General features: G+C 41.7%; 1 protein-coding gene across 3 annotated transcripts in view; it reads right to left on the bottom strand.

Annotated features, from left to right (window-relative positions):
• Positions 1-550: 550 nt before the first annotated feature.
• E2F3 (E2F transcription factor 3) overlaps positions 551-26524 on the bottom strand; it is an 85914-nt gene continuing 59940 nt past the window's right edge. For 2 of the 3 annotated variants that reach the window (XM_025266168.3, XM_044927657.2), the window contains exons 2-7: positions 13754-13865; positions 12336-12537; positions 10800-10958; positions 7350-7464; positions 5489-5624; positions 551-4145 (exon numbers count right to left, since the gene is read on the bottom strand). In XM_025266168.3, coding sequence (XP_025121953.1) covers positions 3883-4145; positions 5489-5624; positions 7350-7464; positions 10800-10958; positions 12336-12537; positions 13754-13865 — 987 coding nt within the window. In that variant the 3' untranslated portion in view covers positions 551-3882. Of the gene's footprint in view, positions 4146-5488; positions 5625-7349; positions 7465-10799; positions 10959-12335; positions 12556-13753; positions 13866-26524 lie in introns of all 3 variants that reach the window. The other variant, XM_006046534.4, reaches the window with a different exon arrangement.

The following is a 26524-nucleotide window of genomic DNA, read 5'->3' as shown; positions in this document are numbered from 1 at the left end:
CTCAGAATTTAATTCTAATTAAAACTTATTTCTCTCCCTACTAGACTGTAAGCTTCTTCATGCTGATAAGGATCTGTCTTTTTCTATTTGGACTCCAGCACCTACAACCATATCCAGCATATAGTAATCACTTCATGCTCATTCAGAGTGACTGAATGAATAAATGAACAACTACTTCACTTAAAGAACATGGAGTGAATCTAGAACAAGGGAGGCAATTACTTGTATTGAGAAATAATCTACTTGTTTCAAGCTCCTTATGAGGAAGAAAACTTGACTTGGTGTTTTCTCGGTGTACAAATCCTTCTTTCACACCTGGGGTGGCTTCTGCAGGTGATCAGAGACATGGCAAGTTCTTTTGCTTCCTAAAGTGGCAAACACTCACAAGTGGTCAAAAAACCTTTTGCTTAATGCTCCCCAGATCCCCAAAACAGTAAAGCATATGATGTTTTGAATTTTTATTCAAACTTTCCCCTTAACTTAAGCATGTCTTTAGAAATATAACGTAGGAGCATAAGACAATAGTAAGAAACCATTCACAAGGCTGAACTCTTAAAAAAAATCATTTTATTGATCCTTTACCATACAAAATTTATTCAAATTACACCCATTTGAAGTGGTAAGATCACAGCTAGAGAACAGGTTACCCTGTAACAAATCTATTTACAAAATCCATCATAAAAGCTTTTTTTTTTTTTTTACATTATATTACATATTTTCTTTTTTAAACTAGCATACAACACAAAGCTAAACTGATTAGTAGTTTGCATACTCCCAATTCTGGGAGAAATACTTCCTTTTGACAAAATCTCGTACCCCACAAGAAAAGAAATTCCCACAATCGGACAGTTGCCACCCGACTCACTCTGCAAGGCATCTTCCTTCAAATCCCTCATTTCGTACACACGAGTTGTCATGCACACACTGAGTTCTTACTTTCTTTTTCCTGAAAGCTAAAGCTTTAAATACTGCAATTGTATTTACAGATCTACACTTACAACAAAAATGAACACAAGAACCACCACCACAACAAGAACAACAACAAGGGAAAAAAACAAAATAACACTCTTAAAAAATTACAAACCAGCTAGAAAATATTCTGGCAGTGTTTACAAATTAATTGCTATTTTGTACAAAATTGCTAGATAATGAAAATATGAGGAGACTGCGTATCAACTTAAATAAAATGATTACTACGCACAAATCTGTACATATAAACACACACCTAACACTGTTTGACAGCTCATGTGTTGCTCTTTATACAGTTTACTCTCTAAGGCTCACGCAGTCATAATTCGCACACTTGTAACTTTTAGCCATTTCATGTGTGAGCTTTAATAGCAGCAACTCAATGGTACCAGGAAACCTGCATACTCAGTACTTAAAGTAACACAAATACTGTAGTACTAACCCACTTCGTGTGCCAGAAACTTATGTCAGAAAGAAAATGACTAATGCAAACAGAATACAGTATGGACGTCTACTTACTGTACACCAGTTAAGCCCATTAACTGGGAAAGCCTTATGCATGAAGGAACTTTTAAGACTTATTAGGATTCTTTTTGTTTTTTAAAACAATAAATACGGCATCACGTTACGAAAAGGTTTAACGAGAAATTCAACCAAACACACAACCACATAGCCAGGTGAGCTCAGTCTTTAGACTTTGGAAAAAAATCAGCTTTGTGCAGCTGGCAAAGAGAATTACACAAAGCTGGAAGCAGAGGCAGCTAACCAGATGAGATAAATATGGGAAATAGGGAAAAGCTTGGCATAAATGGTTTCCCATACAGGAAAAAAACCCCACAGTGCATTTCCAGTAGGCACTTGACACAAAGCTCCCCCTCCCTCCCCCACCCAATGCTTCATCTCGGACCAGGTCCAGTGTGTGTCCAGGGGAGGAGGGTGGGGATGGAGGCCGAAGAAAAAGGAGGATAAACTGCACCTTTGTTTGTCTTCTCAAACATACACCCATGCATACCTACACAAATAGTTTAAAGTGCTGGTGTCATTTGTGTTGACCCCACCACCACTTTGCATATTGTGGAAATCTACCTAGAGTAAATCGGCTGGGGCTTTCGTAGGTTTTGTACTTTTCCTAAGGGATATAAGTAAGGAATATTCCATAAGATGGTATGGAAAAGCCCAAATGAACTTTTTGGCCAATCCAGTATTTCTTTTTTCCCATCCTGTTGAATCGAGTGCCTACCATGTGCCTCCCACTGTGTCGGGCAGAACCCAATTCAACTCAACCATTCTTGGTGTTGAGGTTTAATTTATTTATTAGATGACTCCCTCATTCCCACAGTCATTAGCATCCAAGGAATGGATGTGAGGTACTCTGCCACATTCCCAGTGGGAGATGGCCATCTACCCCCTGGCCAATGGGAAAGCCATTCTTGGACTCAACTGGTAGGATTTTGCCGCTGTCAGGAAGCCTCCGACTTGGGATGCCATTCCTGAAGAGTTAAGTGGGAGATGTCCTGGCATCCTGCCCTGCCTTTTTTCTATAGCCCCAGCTTTCCTTGGTCCAACCTGCTCCTTCACAGTGGAAGGGGGAACGGGGGTTCTGGCCAGGACTCCTGTAGCCCCCGACACAGTGGGAGCTCCCTGCTCTCAACGGCTGAAGCGAAGTGCCACTGATAGCATGCTACTCACGACGGGGGATGTCCTTCTCCCCAGAGGCCTCTCCATCCGACCCCATCCTGAGAAGTGGTCTCCCTGAGTGCAGTGTAAGAGCCCTTTCCCCGGTCACAGGGGGCCTGGGAAGCCCAAGGGACGGAGGGATCCATCCATACCTGCTGCTTCTTGGGGGTCTGACCTGGTTCTCTCCAATGGGCCACCCCCGTCAGTGAGCTCCACTCGCTCCGAGCACCCCCTCCTGGGGAAGGAAGCGAGATGGGGCAAAGCTTCTCGCCGAGACTATTAAGCCTTAGATCACACATGCTCTGATCAGTAGAGGTTCTCTACCTCTGCTTAAAATAATTTGAATTAGCAAAAACCGCTTCAAAGTAAACAATTAAATCGAAATGGTTGATGGGTGCCACAGGAATGCTTAAATGGCAGCTAAAAAAAAGAAAAAGAAAAAAAAACAATCCACAAAGAACTCCCAAGTAGGCATTTGCTATAAACTTCAAACTTACAAATACGTTGGGGGCAAGAGAGTGGGAGTGGTTTATGGAGACAGGAAAATCCACAACAGCTTAGAGGGGCAGAACTCGACTGTTCTTCTGTATCTGCGATGAGTATTGGAGAACAGTTTCTTCATCTGAAAGGCTGTGGAAGATCTCTTGGCCTCCAAGTGGGACACGCGGTCCATAGCTTAAACTGAATTATGACAGTAATTTAAATATTCCTAAGAAGAGCTGAAGAAATCCATTTCATACTTTTGCATGACTTCAAGTTTACAGTTCCTGCAGTTTCCATCCCAAATTAGCAGACCCCAAAGACATGCATTCTGCGGAGAAGGCACGGCTTGAAATGCTATTAAGGAAGATTGCTGTTTTCGAGTGGGCCAGGTGGCCAGACCCCATTCTACAGCCCATCCGTCAGGCACAGCAAGCCAATCCAGGAGGGAGGGAGGGAGGAAGAGGACGGGTGAGAGACACCTGATTGCACATTTTCTCACTTGCTGACTCATCCAGGAGATTTTGGAGCCTGGGGCAAGGCAGGGCTTTCCCAAGGGAGCCTGCAACTGTGCGTTGATAGACAGTTTTGTTTTTTTTAATTCATTAAAATGTCAGCTTTGTTCTGAAGTCTGTAGTTTACTTCATGATACTATCTTGGAGGAAGAAGGGAGGAAGGGACAACACTGCATGATACATGTTCTGGTTCCATAATAAAAAAATATTGGTTTATAAGGGGAGTTCACACGAAGCATAATCAACTACACATAAAGTCTTCCACCAGCGGGAGCTTTTCCAAATCGTAAGCATCAAAGAGATCGCTGATGCCTTCTTCCTCCCCGAGGCTTAGGAGATAGTCTTCTTGGAGCAGGGGAGGCAGTAAGTTCACAAATGGTCCTTCTAGGTTGGAAGGAATTTGGTCCTCAGTCTGCTGTAAAAGGTTGGCCGGGGAAGCCAGAGGAGAAAGGTTTGCCATAGAAATCGAGCAATCACTATGTCCTGAGTTGGTTGAAGCCAAGTCTGAGAAGAAAGAAAAAGATGGTGGAAACAAGAAAATAAGTCAGGCAAAAATCTAATCTGGAGGAAGCATATACACGTTGCTGATATAGAAGCATGCATTCTTTTGCTAAGGACAATTAGATGACATTACGACATTGTTGTTGTTTAGTCTATAAGTCATGTCCGACTCTTGTGTCTCCATGGACTGTGGCCTGCCAGGCTCCTCTGTCCATGGGATTTCTCAGGCAAGAATACTGGAGTGGGTTGTCACTTCCTTCTCCAGGGGAACTTCACAACCCAGGGATGGAACCCACGTCTCCTGTACTGGCAGGCAGATTCTTTATCACTGAGCCACTAGGGAAACCTGACATTATGGTATAGATCAGCTCTTATACTAATGCGCATTGTTAAGTAGGGACTCGGGTCAGCTTTTTCTTGTGCTTGTCTACTCACTCATCTTTTAAAATATCAACTGTTAGCAAACAAGAATACAGGTAGCTTCAAAGATTAGAGACTAACAAGTTCAAAAACAAGTTTCTGATACCAGTTAGTCATCCTTTAGGAAAAGCAAAACAAAACATATAGACTGAAAAGTTGGCTCCCCAGTAGAGGTCACTGATTTTAGTCTTTTTTGAACAACCAGCTTATTAAAGATAATTCTAAAAATACAAAGAAAAGGACACATCCACTTGAAGTTCTAGGGTTGGGGAAAAAAGTGGTCTTTGGTTTTACCATTTGAGGTGCCCTTTTTTTTTCTCAATATTAAGTCAGATCTGATTACTTAAATCACTTCTTGCTGCTATCTTGGGAGGGAGAAAAAATTAAGTACCTATCTCCAATCTGAGACAACAAAAAGACTACAAAGAGCTTCCTTTGCTGTGGAGACAATGAAGGGAGGAATTAGATTTATTTTTTATTCTCTTCTCTTATTCTCTCCCCATCACACTGGGGGGAAAAATTAAGATAAAACTTCTTGGGCAAAAGGCTTCCTTCTCCCAACTTTTTTTCAATTCCCTCTCCAATGATCTGTGATATCACTCAGAGATATGTGGCCAAGTATAGCTGGTGATTCAGCTGGACAGCTATCACACCTCCACTCTTCACTTTCGCTGGTTTTCCAAAACACTGCAAAGAAATGGTTTCTGCCGATAGCAAGAGCCTGAGGGGACTCCATTAAGTGGGTGGAGGAGCCGTTTGCCCAAGAGCATTATTTTCTTCTGCAAACTATTCGGAATTTTTTTTTTAATGTAACATTAATGATAGAAATTTTTGTTTCTTGCCAAGACTTGTGATTCTGATACAGGATCCTTCTAGTTACCTTCATTTTTAACATAGTTTCCAAATGACAAAAGTGGAATTTTTACCTTTGGAAGTGGGTTTAGGGATATTCCCATTGTGGTCTTGGTTGTTTGTTTTCATTGGACTGTGTGTTTCAGTCTCTTCTGGACACAAATAAACCTCAATGGGTCCTTGGGTACTTGCCAAATGTATTTGTAGGCTCTATGAATAGAAGTGAGAAAAGTTCAAACTGGAAGCTGTTTTGTAATTTTCATGGAAAAATGGAAAGGGTAATTTTCATTGTTGCTTTTGCTTCTCCACTGGTAGTCTATCTCAGTCAATGACTGTCAACCTCTAGAGCAGGGGTCAGCAAACTACAGCCCAAAGGGAAATCCTGTCCACCAACTGACTTTTTAAATAAAGTTTTATTGGGAAAAGTTATACCTATTCTCATCGTTTATATGTTGCCTCTGGCTTCTTCTTCTTTTTTTTTTTTTTTAATGCTATAATGGTAGGGCTGTGCAGTTGAGTAGTCCCAACAGACGATAGGGCTCACACAGCCAACAATATTGACTGTCTGGCTCTTTATAAAGAAAAACTTTGCTGATCCCTGCCAAGAGGAGGTGACTCTTTTAAAAAAAATTATTTCTTCTATGCAAACTATTAAAAGGTCTTTTAAATGTTCCAAATACCATATTTCTATGTTACTCATTCCTGAAGAGTAGGGTTTTTTTATACTGAACTTTAATCGCCACTGCATGAATAGTAAGTAGCCTTAAGTGCTAGGAACTGAGTTTAATAAAAGACTACAGCACACTAATATTTAAAAGTCTTCATCTAGGTCATAAACCTATTATGATCATTTAAGATGAGAACTCTACGCTAGATGGGAGTTTGTAAATTTCATTCTTTTTATTTTGTGTGCATTCTTTTACTACATTTCTTTATCTTATAGTCTAAGCTTATATTATCAAAGTATATTTGAAAACAATCACAAAAATATGCTCCTTATAATATTCTCATCTATCAACAAACCCAAAGTCTCATTTGATTTTATAAATGTTAATATGTTATAAATGAATAAATTCTTTAAATGTGCTAAGATAAGGTAGGGAGCTACTTTAAAACATCTATATCTTTATTCATGGTGGGGACCATATCCAGGGTAATCAACATAAAAGTCCCCACTGGTTCAAATCAATCAGAACCACTAGATAACAAATTATGAAAAAGAGTAAACCACAAGAGGGACAGGGCCCCATATACCACTTTGTAAACTATCAACCACTTTGAGTTGAATGCCCTGTTATGTTAAAATTAGACTTTATGGACATTCAATACATAGCAAACTGCTCATACATTTTTAAGGTTAGGATTAAGTAAAACAGATGGGGAAGAACTCTCAAGCTTTCAGGAAAATATGGATTTTAACTGACGTCAATGATTCTTTAAACACTAGGCATTCCAATTTGCAGCAACATGGATGGACCCCGAGAGTGTCATACTGAGTGAACTAAGTCAGCTAGAGAAGGAAAAATATCGTATGACATCCCATATATGGGGAATCTAAAAGGAAATGGTACAACTTACAAAACACAGACTCACAGACTTAGAAAATGAACTTATGGTTGTGGGGGTGGGGGGACAGCTGGGAGTTTGGAATGGTCAGGTACACACTGCTATATTTAAAATGGATAACCAACAAGGACCTACCATATAGCACATGAAACTCTGCTCAGTGTTACATGGCAGCCTGGATGGGAGGGGAGTCTGGGGGAGGACGGATACATGTCTGTGTATGGCTGAGTCCCTTCACTGTTCACCTGAAACTATCATGACATAATCAGCTATACTCCAATACAAAATAGAGTTTATAAGGAGAAAACCAAAAAACACCGGGCATTCCAAAAAGATCTCTGCAGGTGAACAGAGATGTTATCTCCTTACCTCTATTGGGTCAGGCACTTCAAGTCTTGTTTCTGGAGGGGCTTTCACAACTATAACAGTTTGGTCTTTAAGGCCACTAATTTTTCGAATATCTTGATATGTAACATAAGCTAACGTAATGAGTGTTAAGGAACTCTTCCAACTAATTGTCTCAGATGTAACCACTATGAACAGAACCAAATAGATGCATGGAAAAAATTTTAAGTATTTTATGTCTTATCTCCTTCTAGATCTTCCAAACAACAAATCAAATATATAGCTTTTTTCCTGCCCATTTCTAAAAAGTCCATGGCTACTTAAGATATTAACATAAAAACAAACAGAATAGTTAAACTCTCAAAAGAAAACTAAAACTCAGTTTGGTCAGGGCTTTTCAAACCAGATTCTGAGTGTTCTGTCACTCAAGTTGAACGACCGCAGAATCCCAATTTACAGAAAAAATTTGAGCTCTATTAGCCATAATTTTGTTGAAACTGCAGTAACTTCTATCTGCTACTCTACTATTATAAAGTGTCAGCAGCCACCCAAAATGAATGAATGAGTAGCAACTACATTCATCCGTGGAAGAACTCCAAGTCCCACTCAGGCAGACAGCTTGTTTTCTTAAGTGCACCTGGGCTGGTTGTGTTATAGACTGCTTGCTGATAAGAGTGTCATTATTTCTCTGTTAGGAAAACTGTCCTTTCTATAATATTATTAACTACAATATTTCAGTGCTCACAAGGAGGAAAGCAGCTTCCAGATGCTCTGCAAACTAAATGATTGAGGAAAAGAGAATAAAATCATATTCAGTACTCTCGGTAGCTACTTCTGGGCACTGAACAATTCTTTAAAGTGCCCTGACTGACAGTCAAACCTAAGAGGATATTACGAAAGAATATGGTATTTATTATATGATAAAAGTATTTGTGCAAGCTTGCTTAGAGAGACAGGCTTTGACTTGGTGCTACTAGAGAAGAGGTCACATAGCTTTCTTTTATAAGGGACATGGAATAACATAATTAATCTACAATGACTTTAGCCAGTTGCTTTTTTATATTAACTTACCAAAAATGCCTAAGATGAAATAGCAAATAACAAGCAAAAGAAGGCATTTCCAAAGATAATATAGTGAAAGGAGTCTGTGATATAATATGTTCGATACAGTCATAGGACTTAGCCTAGAGGAAGTGATGTCCCTTAGATTAGTAGCTTTTTATTAGAAATTAAAGGAAGCTATGAACCTACTGTCCAGGAAAAAAACTCCTTCACCCATAATCTGCATGCACATTAAAAATATTTTTTTTGGCTGCACTGAGTGGAATGTGGGATCTTAATTCTCTGACCAGCGATCAAACCTGCACCCTGCAGTGGAAGTACAGACTCTTAACCACTGGAGCCCGGGGAAGTCCCTGCATGCACATTTAGGGCATCTCTCACAGACTATTGGAGTAGGAAATGGCAACCCACTCCAGGCTTCTTGCCTGGAGAATCACATAAACAGAGGAGCCTGGTGGGCTACAGTCCATGGGGTCACAAAGAGTTGGGACACGACTGAAGTGACCGAGCATCCAGCATCTCACAGACTATCATGTTAAGTCTCAGTAGTTCAGACAACAGCTAATTTCTGTTGAGCTTGACAGAACTGCTCATGCAGGATTCTAGGTTTTAGGTCATCATCTGTCTCATCAAGGAAGCCACTTGCTATCTTTATGGAAGACTTGACAGTTGTGAATTTTTACTGAGAACAGTGGGGAAACTGATAACTAGGTACTTGCCCCACAGCCCACTGTCAGAAAGCTAACTGACAACTTATTAAAAGAAAAGCTCATCTACAATTACCCAACATGCTGCAGGAAGGAAAATTTCAACACATTTGTGAACAAGCTGTACCACATTCGGAACTGGATGGCAAATTGAAATAAATTGAGCAAACATATTCTCTAATCTTACAAACTTGAAAGTGCTTCCACCGTGGCTCCCTCCTGAATTTGTTTCTTGGGATAGCAGCCCCTTGTAAGGAAGCTTTCACTTCTGCAGAAAAGGCCCCAGAGAAAGCTAATGTAGGTGATAAGGCTACAAGTTGCCAATCGTGTGTAAAAACCACATCTCCTCCTCTAAGGGGTTCCTGACTACACAATGTAGGAAACAGCCCAGCTACAGCTATTCTTAATTTCTTCCCCTGTAAAACCACCCTGTAAACAAGGCGGAGGGTGGTGGGCGTCAAATCATCACACCTCTTCTCCAGCTCACTAACCATCAGCTGACAAGGTTAATCCTTTGGCCAACAGGAAATGAACAATTGAGTTTTTTAAAAAACTGCTTGAATTGGAAAACAAATGTCTCCATAACTTTAAGCAAAAGGTTACTTTAGATGAGACACTACAAGAAACTGGGCAGGTCACATTTTATTTTTTGTCTAACAAAGATAAACGTGGAGCTAAAATTAGAGACAGGACTATTTAAAATACTGGTTTTGTTTTCTACTAATAACTGAGAAGATTGCAAAACCTTCTTGTCAACACAGTGAAGTAATCGCCCTCCGCTATGGTCTGACGTGAAGTGATGACCAGTAAGTTTCTTTCAGGTAGTCAACAGACTGCCAGCCAGTTAAGAACAAGAGTTGGCTTTTTAATACTTTTACTTCCAATGACTAGAAGAATGGATAAACTGAGATTTCTTAAGCCTTAGGGTGCTTCTGAAATCAGTTTTCAGTGCTGTGATTCAGCACTGTTGCTGTTGTTGTTTAGTCGATCAGCCATGTCTGACTCTGTGACCCCATGGACTGCAGCCCACAAGGCTCATCTGTCCATAGCATTCTCCAGGCAAGAAGACTAGAGTGGGTTGCCATTTCTTTCTCCAGGGGACCTTCCCCACCCAGGAATCTGACCTGCCTCTCCTGCATTGGCAGGCAGATTCTTTACCGCTGAGCCACCATAATGTGCTTTAAAAATTGTAGAACAATTCTTCTTACACTCATTCATGTCCTTCAACTATAGTTCAGTCACACAGAGTCAATAAATTCCAACTGCTTCCAATATCTGATGAAATGAAAATAGAATATGAGAACCGCAACAATGACAGCTAACACCCATCCAAAATCCAGGAAGCCTAAGATGAACCTGCTGAATGTTATCATTAATACGAATACTGACACCTTATGGATCTCATTAATAGTGTTGCCCTATGCTATGAATGTACCTGTATGTCCCAACCACACGTGAATAAAACGCTTTAAAAAATAGTTCCCATCTGGTTATCAGAAAAGAGATGATAGGATGCAGTCTAATAACTATCATTCCATAAATAATGAATACACATACATGCCCCACCCGCCCCCTGCACTCCCCCCACCACTTACTTGGATGAAACTTGGGTAAAATTCTACCTTGCACATAAAAGTCAGATGGTCAACTCTGGAAATAGTCTAGAAAGCACTGACCCCCATTGAACAGGTGGCACAAAGGATATCTTTGATTCTCTGAATCCTCGGTTAACAGTTTGAGGTCCAGGGTGCAGCTTTGGATCAGTTCATCTAATTTCTTCTCTTCCTGACTGAGCTCGGTCACTTCTTTTGACAGGCCTTGACACTGGGCCAGCATGCCCCCGTCCTCAGACAGACTGCAGCCCCTGGAAATCCAAACACAGACTCTGCCTGGCTGTTCAACAGGCCAAAAGGGTGGGGGAGGGTAGGGGTGGGGCAGTGAAAGGGAGGGCTGGGAGAAATGGTCCTTCGGGTAAACGTCCCCTCTTGATGCAGGAGGTCACACTGCTTGTTAGCCAAGTGTTAAAATTAGAACGTTTATACATATTTTTTTTTATACATACAGTCCTTCACTTTTCACACCATAGAAATTAAGTGAAGAAACACTGCTATTTTCAGGTTTCTTTCCTCCATAGGAGGCCTGTTTCTTTGGAAGACTCAAATTCAAAGGGCAGAAGGAGGCAGCTCTTCTTCCTGCCACGTGCCTCCCAGCGGGGAAAAACCGGGAAAAAGAAATGGCAGGGGTGGGGTGGTGTGTGGGGGAAAGGAAAGAAACAGCAAGGTAGAAAGACTGGAAGGAAAAGATGGAATGGTTCAAAAATTCAACCAAACATCATCCCAAAAAAGCATGAAAAACCTAGGTAATTTCTGAGGGTCTTATACCAACAACTAAAAAGGAAAAGGAGGTTAAGGAAACACAGATGTGCTGGATGCAAGAACAAAGACCAATCCCCAACAGGTCTGTCTCAACCACTAGCTAAAATGGGTTACTGAATCGTCACAAAATTCCAAAAAGTACAAAAAACTACCTGTTTGTCTTATGTTAGAAGCAATATTTTTTCAAAGTCAACCCCTCTAATAAGGCTTTGGAAGTTGCTTCTCAAATATTGGGTGTTCAGATTCTCTGTCCATAATTCACAAATGATGTGATCACACATTTAATCATGCGTGTGGGTGCGTCAGTGACAAGTATTAGCATCTCGGCTTTCTAGAAAGAACCAAGGCATTTAAGTCTTGACTTAATTTACAGAGAAAGTGAGTTAATCTGCAGTGAGAACCATGGATAAAGATACTGTGTATATACACGTATGTGTGGTTACACAGCCATAGATAGTTTCTAGATTCCTATTAGAGACAAGCCAGAGGCCTGTGTAAGCATCTGTTAGATTACATGGGAGCACACATGCTGATATGATGGTGACAGCTGAACAGCAAGTCACTGCACATCTGCAGGGCCCTATTTAATCCCAGGGTCCCCTTGCTTGAGGCTAACTGAATATAAATCCTTTTATCTATGACACCATCTAAACAGAAGGTCTCTTTGTAAAGAGACTTTGAACTTCGGCTAAGGAACTGAGGAGGGAAGAGAGGAGAGAGAAGAGAGTAGGAGGAAAAAGGAATGAAAGTGTGGGCATGAGTGTGAAAGCTGGGGCTGGGAGAAACCCCGCTGCAGTTTGCAAGGAACCCCACCCCCAACCCAGCCCAGAGCCAGCGAACTGGGGGTGGGCGTGACCCATACTCACATCCACTGCACGTTGTTTTTAGACTTCTTCTTAATGAGGTGGATGCCTTCCAGGACGTTGGTGATGTCATAAATCCTTCTCTTTTGCACCTTCAGCACCTCTGCTGCCTTGTTCAAATCCAAGACCCCATCAGGTGACTGGCTCAAGAGCTGAATGAACTTCTTGGTGAGCAGACCAAGGGATGTATCATACCGTGTTTTTTCTGAGGGAGATTTTGGAGCTTAAAGAAAAACAAAAACCAAGCGGGTAGGGGGGATAGGGGGAAAGGTAAAGAAATGAAGGGTTTCTTTGCAGTCAAGCAAGCCCCCTCTCCCCTAGCAGCCCAGGTATTAGCATCAGAAGCAAAGCTGTTGTTGCTGATGTTTTTGGTGAGTCATAGAAAGCTATGAACTGCTTTATTAGAAAAGGAAATGATGGTAAAAATTCCTGTTTGATGAAAGTGTTTCACTGCGAATTTCTCAGTAGTTTCTATTTACTCTCTGGGACTAGTGAAGTATCTCACAGATGGTAGGTGTTCAAAACTATCTGTTGAATGAATGAAAAGTGCTGTAGCCTCATGGAGCTGTAGCGACATGGAGCCTAACTCAATGGGTTCAGACTGTGAACCTCTCCAGCTTTTGATGACAGACCCATCCTAACTGGCTTTTCAGACTCCTTTATCTGTTTGCATATAACTTGTTCACCAACTTTTCAAATAATGTAGATGAAGAATGCCTAGGAAATGTCTTTCAATCCCATCTCCCCATCCCTCTGGTATGAAATATCCCCATTTAATATTGTATTTATTCTCTTATAGGTATACAGGTCAAGGGTTTAACTGAAAACGACACACAATTTGTGGACTCCCTAATTCATAAACTACAGGTTAGGAGAGGATGAAGTCTAAATTAATTTAGCCTCCACATTAAATGCCAGAGACATAAAGGACAATTTAGCTGTTTACAACCTCCTTTTCTCTTAAAGAAACAATGACCATGTTGATGGAAATGCAAACTAGCTGCAATTCACTGGTCTCCATCAATTCTTAGGCTGCCATATGCTGAGCTAGAGATTTAGGCCAACAGAGGTAACACCTAATGCCCAGCTAGCCTGGGTCCCTCAAATAAGGTCCATGAAGGCAAGTTAGTTAGATTTGACCACGGAATGGTACCAAAGAGTTTACATTCTGAGTTGAAAAATGAAACTGCGCACATCAACAGAGGCCTCCCCTGAGGTCAGCATACAGGTAACAGGACTCACTCTGTAAACCTTTCACTGGGTGTCTGCAGACATCATATTTATTTTTTTGGACAGGCAAAGACAGAAATGAAAAAGAACCAAACATGCCAAAATTGTCCACACCTCGGGTCCCGTCAGCCATGAGCTCTGAAAGCTGGGAAGTTCACACCTGGGGGAGGGAGAGACGACACAATCCTTACTTTTTGGGCTGTCTGGACTCCGGAGTGCAGCTCTTCCTTTGCCCTTGGGGGTTTTTAAACCATCTGAGAGGTACTGCTGGCCGCTTTCTCCTAGCTCCAGCCTGCGCTTTGCCTGGAATAAGAGAGTACAGTTGTTGGTCGCGGGTCATGTGGACGATCGAAAGTGAGGCTGTGGCCTGGCTCCTGCCAAACGCAGCAGGCTTGCATCAGCCCTACCCTGCCCCCCTCGGCCTCCTCTGGGCCTCAGTTCCCTCCAGCCTCGGCTCCCCAGAACCCTCCAAGGCGGGGCTCTGGCCTCCTGTGCACAGATGGACAGATCCAACGATCCTTCAAGCTTAGGCTCTGCAGCCACTTTGTTCATTTACTCATGGATTCAACACATGTGCCAGGCATGGGGCTGGAGACTAAGAATACCACAGGCACTGTGGAACTTTAATTCACTTTCCCCCAGCAAACCTCGGCTGCTACCTCCATCTCTGACCTGTACTGAACCCCCTTCCATGTGTTCCCCCAAACACTCTGTGTTTGCTGGATATAAGAGTTATTTTACTTATCTGTTTCTCATTTCCTTTAAGGCAGGGACTGTTTCCCATTTATCTTTGCAGACCCAGGGCTTGGCACAGAGCCTGAGTTTCTGTAGGTATTCAATCACACATACAGTCTCTCTCTATATACATATATTGATATACTCAATGAAAGAAAGAGTGATTGAACAGGAACACAACTAGTCACAGACTACAAATGGTCATTCATCAGAATAAAAAATACCACAATCTTGGGCTTCCACTGGGATTACTTTCTGCATTTTGTTATCAACCTGGGCAAATGAGAAGTTCTCACCGAACTTTTTCATCTGATTTTCACTTTAAAAATATCCACTTTGTGTCTTCTGTGTACTGGGCTCTGGGCTTAGGGAACAGAGCTAAGCAAGACAGATAAAGAGTCCATTGGTTCCTACTGTGTAAAGACCAGGAAAGAAGCCAGGTAATTAAGTAAGTAATTGCCGACTGCTGACTGCATGGGTGTGAAGGGCATTCAGACAGGGGTGGTACCAACTAGACACCCACACAACAATGTGCATTTAGGCTCATTTCAGGGCGGATTCTTCTAACGAGGAGATTCACAATTTCAAAATAACTCCCCATGACGTAGACACAGAAGTAACAACTTATCAGCTGATGACACATATCCAGCTTCTCTACAGAAAAGTTATCAGCTAAATTCATTCTGTTCACTACAGTGGCCATGAGCCACAGGAGGCTCATGTGAACTGACACGTGCTGTCCATGTAAGACACACACTGGATTTCAAAAACTAAGGGTCAAAGAGCTCATGAATCATTTTATATTGATTACATGTTAAAATGGTGCTGTTTGGGCGTTATAAATTATTAAATAAGATACTATTAAAGTGATCATTTTATCTGTATGTGTATTTTATCTATACACATCAGTTCAGTTCAGTTCAGTCGCTCAGTTGTGTCCGACTCTTTGCAACCCCATGAATCACAGCATTCCAGGCCTCCCTGTCCATCACCAACTCCTTGAGTTCACCCAGACTCACGTCCATCAAGTCAGTGATGCCATCCAGCCATCTCATCCTCTGTCATCCCCTTCTTCTGCCCCCAATCCCTCCCAGCATCAGGGTCTTTTCCAATGAGTCAACTCTTTGCATGAGGTGGCCAAAGTACTGGAGTTTCAGCCTTAGCATCATTCCTTTCAAAGAAATCCCAGGGCTGATCTCCTTCAGAATGGACTGGTTGGATCTCCTTGCAGTCCAAGGGACTCTCAAGGGTCTTCTCCAACACCACAGTTCAAAAGCATCAATTCTTCGGCGCTCAGCCTTCTTCACAGTCCAACTCTCACATCCATACATGACCACTGGAAAAACCATAGCCTTGACTAGACGGACCTTTGTTGGCAAAGGAATGTCTCTGCTTTTGAACATGCTATCTAGGTTGGTCATAACTTTCCTTCCAAGGAGTAAGCGTCTTTTAATTTCATGGCTGCAGTCACCATCTGCAGTGATTTTGGAGCCCAGAAAAATAAAGTCTGACACTATTTCCACTGTTTCCCCATCTATTTCCCATGAAGTGATGGGACTGGATGCCATGATCTTCGTTTTCTGAATGTTGAGCTTTAAGCCAACTTTTTCACTCTCCACTTTCACTTTCATCAAGAGGCTTTTTAGTTCCTCTTCATTTTCTGCCATAAAGGTGGTATCATCTGCATATCTGAGGTTATTGATATTTCTCCCAGCAATCTTGATTCCAGCTTGTGCTTCTTCCAGTCCAGCGTTTCTCATGATGTACTCTGCATAGAAGTTAAATAAGCAGGGTGACAATATACAGCCTTGACGTACTCCTTTTCCTATTTGGAACCAGTCTTGTTCACATACACACATATTTATCTTTTTATTGTGTGGCCTGCGTTTGTGGCACACAGTATCTTTCCACTGAGCAGTGCTGAGCTAAACATCACCACTCCAAAGGCCCAGAAATGACAATTAGCAAATTAACTTTGTGTGTGTGCTAAGCAGCTTTAGTCCTATCTGACTCTGTATGACCCTATGGACTAGCAAAGCCCGCCAGGCTCCTCTGTCCATGGGATTCTCCAGGCAAGAATACCGGAGTGGATTGCCATGACCTCCTCCAGGGGATCTTCCCAACTCAGGAACTGACCTCCCCTGTCTCATGTCTCCTGCATTGGCAGGCGGGTTCTTTACTACTACTTGCCCCACCTGGGAAGCCCTCTGCATGTCATCATCTGCTCCCAAATAGTCCGTCAAATCCTTATATGGGCCTGTTGCTTTGGCTGGCCCAGAGAACATTCCCTCTTCATTGGGCTAGTTCCCTGATTGTTCTTTGGGGAGCATCTCTTCCCACAGACAGGTGTATCCATGCACACAGGTGACCCCGACTAGGCTTGTCTTTCTTTCCATCCTCACCCTCCCCCACAGTGATCGAATCAGATGACCTAGGATCAAAGCTGGGTGAACAAGGCAATCCAAGGAAGTTTTCTGGAACTACTGCTAGTAAGGGATGTGGCTTGTTAGTAAGGTTAAGTTGTTAGCCGGAAGTGGCCTGAAAATGAGGCCTCCCCAGGGGAAAGCAGAGTGAGGAAAAGGAGAGATGGGAGTCTGTCTGAGGCCATCCTTCAGAACTCTGGGTCAGGTCATGAAGTTGGTCTTCCCTAGACTTTTCAGTTACACTAGCCAATAAAGCCTTTTTCCTCAGAGCACTTTGAGTTGGGCTCCTGAAGGTGTGGTGAGGACCCCCTGAAGAAAGGACCTCCTGAAGGAAGGTGAGGTGGGCAGAGTAAGAGCCTGTGGAAATGGCTGAGTCACGAAGGGCTCCAGTGCAATGTGGAGCCGGTGTGCATCGCTAAAGAGGGGCAGGGTGTGGTGGCCACTTCTTGTGGTCTTCAGGAAATTATTACTGAGAGAGACAAGCTTCATTTGAGGCTTACCTAAAAATAGAGGAGAAAAGCTCTACAGCTCTGCTCTAGAGATGCTTTCTCTCTGTAAAAACTTAAGAGAGCTGTATTCTCTGGCCTGGCTAGCGCCCACAGAAGAAAAGTAAAATGGGAAAAGAGCTTGGGATCCTAACTCCTGCGCCCTACAGGCTGCATCCTCCTTGACCCCTCAATAAAGAACCATCCGCTGGCCAGCAGCCTGGGGACATACTCGTTTTTGCTTCTCCATCCTAGGATGTTGTTTCCAACCGCTCTGAGGCTAAGGTCCATGGAAGCAGTAGGCTGCGGGCTGGGGGAAATTCTGAGGTCTGTTGCTAAAAAACTCAGATTCAACTTCAAGGACCAGAACTAGTCAGGCTGTGTGACTCTGGTAACCAAGCACCAAATCAGAGTGGACCAAATCTCAATACTAGATAGAAAATCAACTCAATTTGAAAGGCACCCGAGAAAGCGACAGCCTATGAGACCTCTGTCTCTGAGGGAATCAATCACTAAGCCTGTGAATTTATACCCAAGGGAAATGAAAGAAGGGCACCCTCAGAAAAATCCTCCCAAAGGACAGAAATCAGAATGGTCATCTTGGCCCCACAAGCAGGTCACATCTCCAGAAAGCCTTCTGCTGTGGGGAGGACACGATGCACTTCGGGAGGTGAGCTCCGTGTGTGATCTCCCCTTTTTCAAATGGAAGTTTCGGGTTATCCTGTTTCCTTTCTTCCACTGTGTAGTGAGCAGGGACTAAACTGAACCACACGGAACTTGTGCAGGTCCTAGATCTGAAGACAGGCACAATAACGGGACTCTCCTCTAGGGGAAGGGCTCCACATTTTGATATATGATGCAGCAACATTACTTTAATGGTTACCTTAGCAAGTTCGAGCACACGTACCTGCTAAAACAAATAAGAAGCCAGGTGGGAGGATTTAAACAGGGCAGGAAGTCTCCACCTACACACCCCCTTGCCCTGGGCAGAGCACCAGCACAGAGGAAAATCTCCTCTTGGTTATCTCAATGTTTGTTTGCTCTTAGTGTGAACGTCTTGCTGAACGGAGGGCTACCCTGTTTATAAAGGGATCTTCATATTACATGCCCTCTACCAGTAAAGCAACTAATACATCTGGTACTTAACAGAAGGCCCAGCCATTTGGTCCTGCGGAGGAGTAAATGCTGGCCATGAGCCACGCAGCATCTTCCTCAGCTGTCATTATCAAGGGTGGCTTTTACTGGAAAGGAAGTATGTGTTAACTTCAGGACCTCAGCCCCAACTATGATGACATGACTCTGTATGGAAGAGTTGCACCATTAAGCGTTTCAGGAAATATACACATGAAAAGAACAGGAATAACTGTCAGGCAGCCAAGCAGTGGACCAAGGGGAACATCTGTGGTTTCTGTCTACCTTGGTATTTCTTGCTCCTATTTTTTTCATCTGGAGAACTTCTTCACAGTTCTCCATTTAGGTGGTTTCTTTGACTCCAAGCTTGAGAACAAAAGGTCTGGCACTGTTCAGCATCTTAGGCTGGCCCTTCCCATTAAAGTCGCAGAGGTGGGTGCCTTAATCTTGGCCCACCCATCAGCATGGTCCAGTCGGCTGGCTAACCTGACTGGTTGACGGATGGGCCCATGACCAAAGCATGATGAATCAGTCAGTAATGGGATTTCTGTTGGATAGTACTGGGTTCTTTTCACTGCGAGTTATTAGGCTAGTAGGACGTGAGCCTGGAGCTCCCTAGGAGATGAGCCAACAGAGAAGAAAGCAGAGTTAAGAGCTGAAGGGAGATTGAGTCCCTTCAAAGGGGTTGCTAGATGTCACCAGTTCCCAAAACAGAGCTACTCTGGACTTTCATTTGTGTGAGCTGACAAATGTCCCTTTTTGGTAAATGACAACAATTAGATTACTATCACTTGCAACAAAGAGTCCTAGATACAGCCTTTTAGTATTAACTATAGCACACTCAACATTTGAGTGCTTACAATATATCATATAACAGGTTAATCGCTTCCCACTCGACTATGTATCTTATTTTTACAACAACCTCATAAAGTGGTTAATATAATTTCCTACTTTACAGGAGAAAATGGAGATTTAGATTTCTTAAATAACTTTTCCAATATCCCCACAGCCAGTAAATATGTACTCTAAAGTCTGTGTCTGTAACCATTCCATAAAATGATAGTGAAAGATTGGCATATAAAAATATTTGAAGTTATACTAAACTGATACCATCTTACTTTATGATAAACTAGTTTTATTTTATTCATAATTTAAAAAAACTTTCCTCATAATAAACACACAAGATAATTCAAGCAGCACAAATGGATATACCTGGACAGCTAATCTTTCTCCCATTCTTTTCTTTTCCTTTTAAAATTTTTATTGATAGTTGATTTTCAAAGTTGTGTCTTTCTCTCACTCTCGATCCCCAATTCCCTTCCTCAAAGGCAAGCATTGCTAAGTTACTTAGATATCCTTTTAGACAGGCTGTGTAAATACAAGTACATATAGTTTTAAACCATCACACCTTATAAAAAAAATTTTTTTTTTTTACACAAATGGTAGCAAACCACACACTGTTAATAATACATCTTGGAGTTTGGTCCCTATCAGTATACATAGAATGACTTTATTTTTCAGAGCTGCATAATAGTGTATCCATTAATATATCATGATTTGTTTAGTTAGACAGACACCTACTAATGGGCATTCAACACTCCTCTGCTATAACCACTTCCCCAATAAATATTCATGACAGCATCGTGGGCTAGGCATTCCTAAAGCCATCTTGCACTGAGGCAGAGAAGTTAAGGATTTACCTAAAATCTCAGTTAATTAATCACAGAAACCAGGATTGAACTCAGGTCTGTTCAAATAGCTTGTCAGTGACCATGACTTCCCTGGACTGATAGACACGTCCCTCCTCTGCTGCCACAGTGTTTGCTGTTGGGGCAGGATTTCACTATCATAACACATAGACTCTCCAGGTTTCCACACTGGACCATGAGCTCACATCCTAAGTAGCTTGGTTTCCCCAAAGCCTTGCATATGGTATGCACTCAATCAAACTGACGTATTTATTTTCAATGAATTGAGGAATAAATTCCCAAAGTTTCTTGGCAGGTCAATCACAAAGCTCCAACATTACCAACCTATAAAAGGGATAAACACACACACACACACACATACATCTACATGTTTGGAAATATTTTTAAAGACATATTTATAAAGGGGAAAAATTAAGGTTGCACAAGGATATGTACAGTGTTATCTCATGGGGGTAAAAACTATAAAACTATAGACTTCAATATGAAATTTCCCATGTATCCACAGAGGAGAGAAGTCTGAAAAGATCCACATCCAATGTTAACGGAGATTATGTCTAAGAAGTAAAATTAAATATGAGGTAATGATTTCATGTTTATAGTTCTGTAATATTTGGTTGGATTTCACAAAGTGAGGTGTCTGTATACACATTAAATTTATATCTTTCAAACTAACACTTCCATTTTTTGGAGTATATTCTGAGAACATTAACGTTGTTTCTACGGTTTGTCTATTAAAAACAGCACACCCAGTTTCTTGAATATTTATACTTTTCCACATATGTCCAACATAAATGCCCAATCTCAGAAGAAAAATTCAGGAAGTTATTCTGCATTTATATAACGTAATGTTATGCAATTAATAATGATATACATTTATGTATGTAAGTTTTTTTTTTTAAGCAGTAAACAGTAAGATTTACTACTTCTGTGGGAAAACTATATGCATAGAAATAATGTATCTAAGGATACATAATAACAAACAGTTTAACAGTATTAATCTTTGTGTGGTAGGATTACTGTCTGCTGCTGCCAAGTCGTTTCAGTCGTGTCCGACTCTGTGCGGCCCCATGGACTGCAGCCTACCAGGCTTCTCCGTCCATGGGATTCTCCAGGCAAGAACACTGGAGTGGGTTGCCATTTCCTTCTCCAATGCATGAAAGTGGAAAGTGAAGTCGCTCAGTCGTGTCCGACTCCTAGCGACCCCATGGACTGCAGCCCACCAGGCTCCTCCGTCCATGGGATTTTCCGGGCAACAGTACTGGAGTGGGGTGCCATTGCCTTCTCCCAGTAGGATTACAGTGATCTTATTTTCTTAACTTTTTCTTTTTCGGAGAAGGCAATGGCACCCCACTCCAATACTCTTGCCTGGAAAATCCCATGGACGGAGGGGCCTGGTGGGCTGCAGTCCATGGGGTTGCTAGGAGTCGGACATAACTGAGCGACTTCACTTTCACTTTTCACTTTCATGCATTGGAGAAGGAAATGGCAACCCACTCCAGTGTTCTTGCCTGGAGAATCCCAGGGACAGGGGAGCCTGGTGGGCTGCTGTCTATGGGGTCGCACAGGGTCGGACATGACTGAAATGACTTAGCAGCAGCAACAGCAACTTTTTTTTACTTTTTTTTTTTTTAATGCTTTATTTATGGCCTCACTGTTCCCTGACCAGGGACAAAACTCATGCTTCCTGCAGTGGAAGCACAGAGTCTTAACCACTGGACTTCCACCGAAGTCCTCTTAACTTTTAATATTACTAAATCACTTTAAAGTGAGTGTGGGTTTCTTGCATAAAAAGAAGAATAAAAATCATTTCCATTTGGAGTTCAACAAAAGAAGTCTAGTGGTTTATACCCACTCAATGTGTACGGGTACTGGTTCAAAACAAAAATGGGGGTATGCTACCAGAACAGGCATCCTATTTTCATGGTGGGAAGGGAAGTGCTGTTCTTATGTAGCATTCAACTGAGTCATAGGAAAAAAAGATAAATCAAGAAAAAAAATCATGCTGTGAACATTAAAATAAACTCCCTTTACCCTGGTTAACAGATCTGAGCAAAGGAAAGAATTGAGAGATATTTCGTCCCAAAGTCAAGGGCAAGACAGGGCATTCTGAACAGAGGGAGGGAAATAGAGGAAAACAGACTTTAAATAAAAAGCAAGAGGACCAGATTCAATACAATAGCGAAATAACCCAAAGGAGGCGATCTCCAGCTTGAGACCAGACCACACTTGAAACTCACTTGGATTCTGGCCATTAGGTCAGTGGGTTAGGGCACGGGGATTTTATGAAAAGAATACCTAGTTTCCAGCTGTGACTATACATTAACTCAATCTGGTTAACTATTTAAAAAGGGAGTGGGAGCTGGGGGCTTTAAGCAGGCAGTCCAAGTTTGACGAAGCACAGTGACTTGCAAGGGCCCTGGTTTGGAGGGGCTAGTGGGTAAGGAGGGGAGCTTGGGTGCAGAGGATGAAAAAAGGACCAGATCATCGTCCCTGAAATACCAGACTAATAACCACACTGCCAGCGTCAATCTTTCATTGAACATAAGATTACCTAAGAGGAAGAGCTCTGGTCTTCCCAGGAGTTTTTTCCAGCAACAGGTTAAGTTTAGAATCTATCAAGAGAAGCTGTTAGGTGAGAAGCCTACTCAGAAACCAGTATCTCAGAGGACTGATGAACTGAACAGCACCCAAGAAGCTCAGATGGGAGCACTTGGCACCGGCAGTAGCTAGTGTGCATTTTCCTTGGTGGAGATGCCGCCTGAGGTCCCACATTCCAGCCACGAGCATCTGGTGGGCAGAATAGTCTCTTTTCTTTTTCAGGTGCCCCCCTCCACGCCTGCTTCATGGCCCCAGGCAAATCCTTCCACAATTTCTCACTGGACTACTAGAATGGACCCCAAAATTGACTCTGTTGCTTCTTTTGATTTGTAAACAACAGATCTAGGCATTTTAACTTCACTCTAACTTGTATTCGTGGACTAGTTTGGGAATCTAAACAGGTACACAAGAATGCTTCTAAAGGAGAAGAAATCTTAAATTGACGTACAACTTTTGGAACAGAAGTCAATTACTTATGAACTGGTGACTGCCTTCCTTTCTATATTTAAAAGCTTTGAATTAAAAGTTACTTGACTGTGACAACCTACAGAGGTGCGATGAGGTGGGAGGTGGGAGGGAGTCTCAAGAGGGAGGGGACATACGCATGGATACTTACAGCTGATTGAGGTGGGTACTTACGGCTGATTGAGGTGGGTATATGGCAGAAACCAACACAATACTGTAAAGCAGTTATTCCCCAATTAAAAATAAATTTAAGTTAAAAAAAAGTTTCTTGAGGAAATAGATGGGAAAAAATATATTAAGAAAAAAGAAAAAAAAACCACCCTGTCCATCCCCCCTACTCCCACCCCATTCCCCAGGAAAGTGGGAAATAACTCTCTCATATGAAGGTATGGAAAGCCTCCTTATCACCAGAATTAGGGAATTCAAGGGTAAGGAAGCCATATAAACAAACTTCATTACTTCTTCATCCAGTTTGTTACCCCAAGCACAAGCCCCTTTGTGGTTAAATTTTCACAAGTAATTGGTTCTTCATCTAGAATGATAAACGGCCTGCTTTGGTCACTTTGGGGATCTTAATCCTCTAAGACCTCATGCATATGAATTGCCTTTTTTTTTTTCCTTTTTCCCCCTCCTCTGTTAATCTGTTTTGTGTCAATTAAATCATTACACTAGCCAAAGGAACTCAAGAGGGTTAGGGGAGAAATTTCCCTCTCTTGAGTCAACCACAGAAACTGAAGACTCCCAGTCCTCTCTCCCAGTTTCCCTAGAACCTGGGCTAGGGTCCCCTGGGCTGGGACAGGCAGATACACCTTCCCTAGGTCTGGAATTTGGAGTTGCTCTGGCACAAGAGCAGATTGGTGCTGATGGCTGCCACGAAATGTTTTAGCTGTGGTTCTGGCTACAGATCCTTCCTTGTTTCTGCCTGTTTGCCAAGCCTGGTTCTCTAATCTTCCTGACAATTCAGTGGAGTTATCCAATATCCTTTCAATAAACATCTTTTCTGCTTAAGCTGGCCAGAGTTGGGTACTACTGCTTGCAACAGAGTCAGTTTCCTGATCCTGCTGTTAATTCGTTGTTTTCCTGGAACACCTTCCAACAGTAGTACGGAAGAGAAAGTCTGAGCCCTTACATACCTGAAACATGTGTTCCACCCTCGCACTTGATAGTCTGTCTAAGCTAAGAACTGAAGGTTGGCCGTCAGCAGCCCTCAGGACTCTGAAGTCACTGCTCCCAGGCTTTTGATATCCATGGTGGATGATGAGAAACCTGCAGTCACAGATTCTCATTCCTTTGAAGCTCTTCGATTTTTAATTTCCCCCAAAGCTTCCAGGCCTGTCTCACATTTATTGTAAAATTTCACAACACATAGTCAGGTGTGCATCTTTTGTTCACTCACTGTGCGCTTCTAGAAACTACATGCTTGGCCTTCAGCGGTGAGGAATATTTATGCTGTAAGCCACTCCCTCTCATTGTCGTGGTCTAATCTTTCTGGAATTCCTATTCCTCTTGGATTGATCCTCTAAAGCTTTTATCTTCTATTTTCCACGTCTTTTTGTTGCTGTTCTACTCATTAACATCAAATTTACTTACTTGCTTACACCAAATTTAGCTTTTACTTGACTTAAAACAAGGGCAACTAGATTTTTAATTTCCAAGAACATTTGTTTCGCTCCCTCAACCTATTTTCATAGCATGTTGTTCTTGTTTTCTGAATAGCAAAGCCTCTCTAATACCACTAATTATTTTTAAGTGTTTTTTTTAATTGTGGTGAAAGTCACATGACAGAAAACATACTATTTTAACCATATTTAACACTATAGTTCAGTGGCACTGAGTACATTCACTAATGCATGTATGTGAAATCTAGAAAAATGGTACAGATGAACCTATTTGCAAAGCAGAAATAGAGACACAGATATAGAGAACGTATGGACACCAAGGCGGGGGGGGGGGGGGGTGGCGGGGGCGGTGCGCAGGGAACTGGGGAATGGGATAAATTGGGAGATTGGGATTGACACATATACACTATTGGGTCTCTAAGTATAAGGCACTGTGCTTGGCACTTTATATCAGTAAATGAACCCATACAATAAAGGCAATTGTTTCTTTTGAAAATAGGACCTGAAGCTCTAATGTCTTTCTACCCCTAATAATATGCTTGTCTTAAAAAGTGAAGACCTCTGAAAACCTTTAACAGATTAATTCTGTCAATCTGTCTGTCTGGCTATGTATCTCAAACTAAGAGTAAATGGGTAAGAAGCTTAAGATAAAGTAATGATTAACAAGTTATATAGACCTAATGCTACTCAGATGAAATAAGAAAAAATGAGTAATACTTTTAATAATAAGAAACACTATGACGACCCTTTTTATCCGTGAGTCACAGAGGTCTCTAAATCAGAGTGGGCAAAAGATTTTTATCCCCTCTGCAATGCTTATGCTTTATTGCTCCCTTCAACGTCTGAATTTTCTATGCTTTTACAGAAAAATAAATGACAGGGAAAATTGTGCAATTAAATTGCTAACTTAAAAGACAGTTTTACATTTATTCATATTACCAAATTCATAATGTATTCTTCTTTAATTTAAATGATTGCTAGCCTTGAATATGTAGTTATTGCCCATAAAATGGAATTCAAGAATTCTTCTCTTCAGACATCTGAATTTCCAATTTGGAGGCTGGCAAAAGTATTTAAAATATATTCAGCGATGGGCAGTTAGGAAACAGGCTCTCATTCTGCTGCTCTCACTGGAGTACTATTTAATCTCTACTTCCCTTTCCAATTTCTAGTTTTTTTTCTTGAGATTTTACCTCCTTTCATCAGCAGTGGAATAAACCAAGAAGACCAGGCAGTAAATATTTTAGGCCTTGTGGGACACAGCTCTGTTGTAACTGCTCAAATCTGCTGTTGTAACAAGAAAGCAACCAGAGCACACACATATACGGGCTTGACTCTATTCCAACAAAACTTTATTTAAAAACAGGCAGTGGAACAGATATGGCCTTGGGCCACAGTCTATGGATTCACAGGATAAATTATTACCGTCTTAAAAATGTTCATTGTGTTTTATCAAAGGACATCTATGCTCATACCAAACACTAAAATTTTATGAAGTGACAAAGCCAATCATCTTTTGGATTAATGAAATTACATCTCTGTCATGCTTAATGTTATCTGTGAGGACTCAAAACAAGTACTAAAAATAAAAGCAAATCTGAGCTATCCTTTTGAATAGCTGGACCTCATCCCATCCACGGAAAACAATGATAATTAAACACACAAAGGTACTTCTTTTTATGTCCTCAACCATTCACCTCTAAAAAGAGTTTATAGATGCAATAAACAGATATAAACAAATTCTTAACATGGGTTTGACGGATCAACTTTAGAGAGTAGTAATTCACTGTTTCATTA

This window comes from Bubalus bubalis, chromosome 2 (genome assembly GCF_019923935.1).
Source record: "Bubalus bubalis isolate 160015118507 breed Murrah chromosome 2, NDDB_SH_1, whole genome shotgun sequence".
NCBI lineage: Eukaryota > Metazoa > Chordata > Mammalia > Artiodactyla > Bovidae > Bubalus > Bubalus bubalis.
Note: the sequence above shows the minus strand (reverse complement) of the source record. Positions and strands in the feature narration are given on the sequence as shown.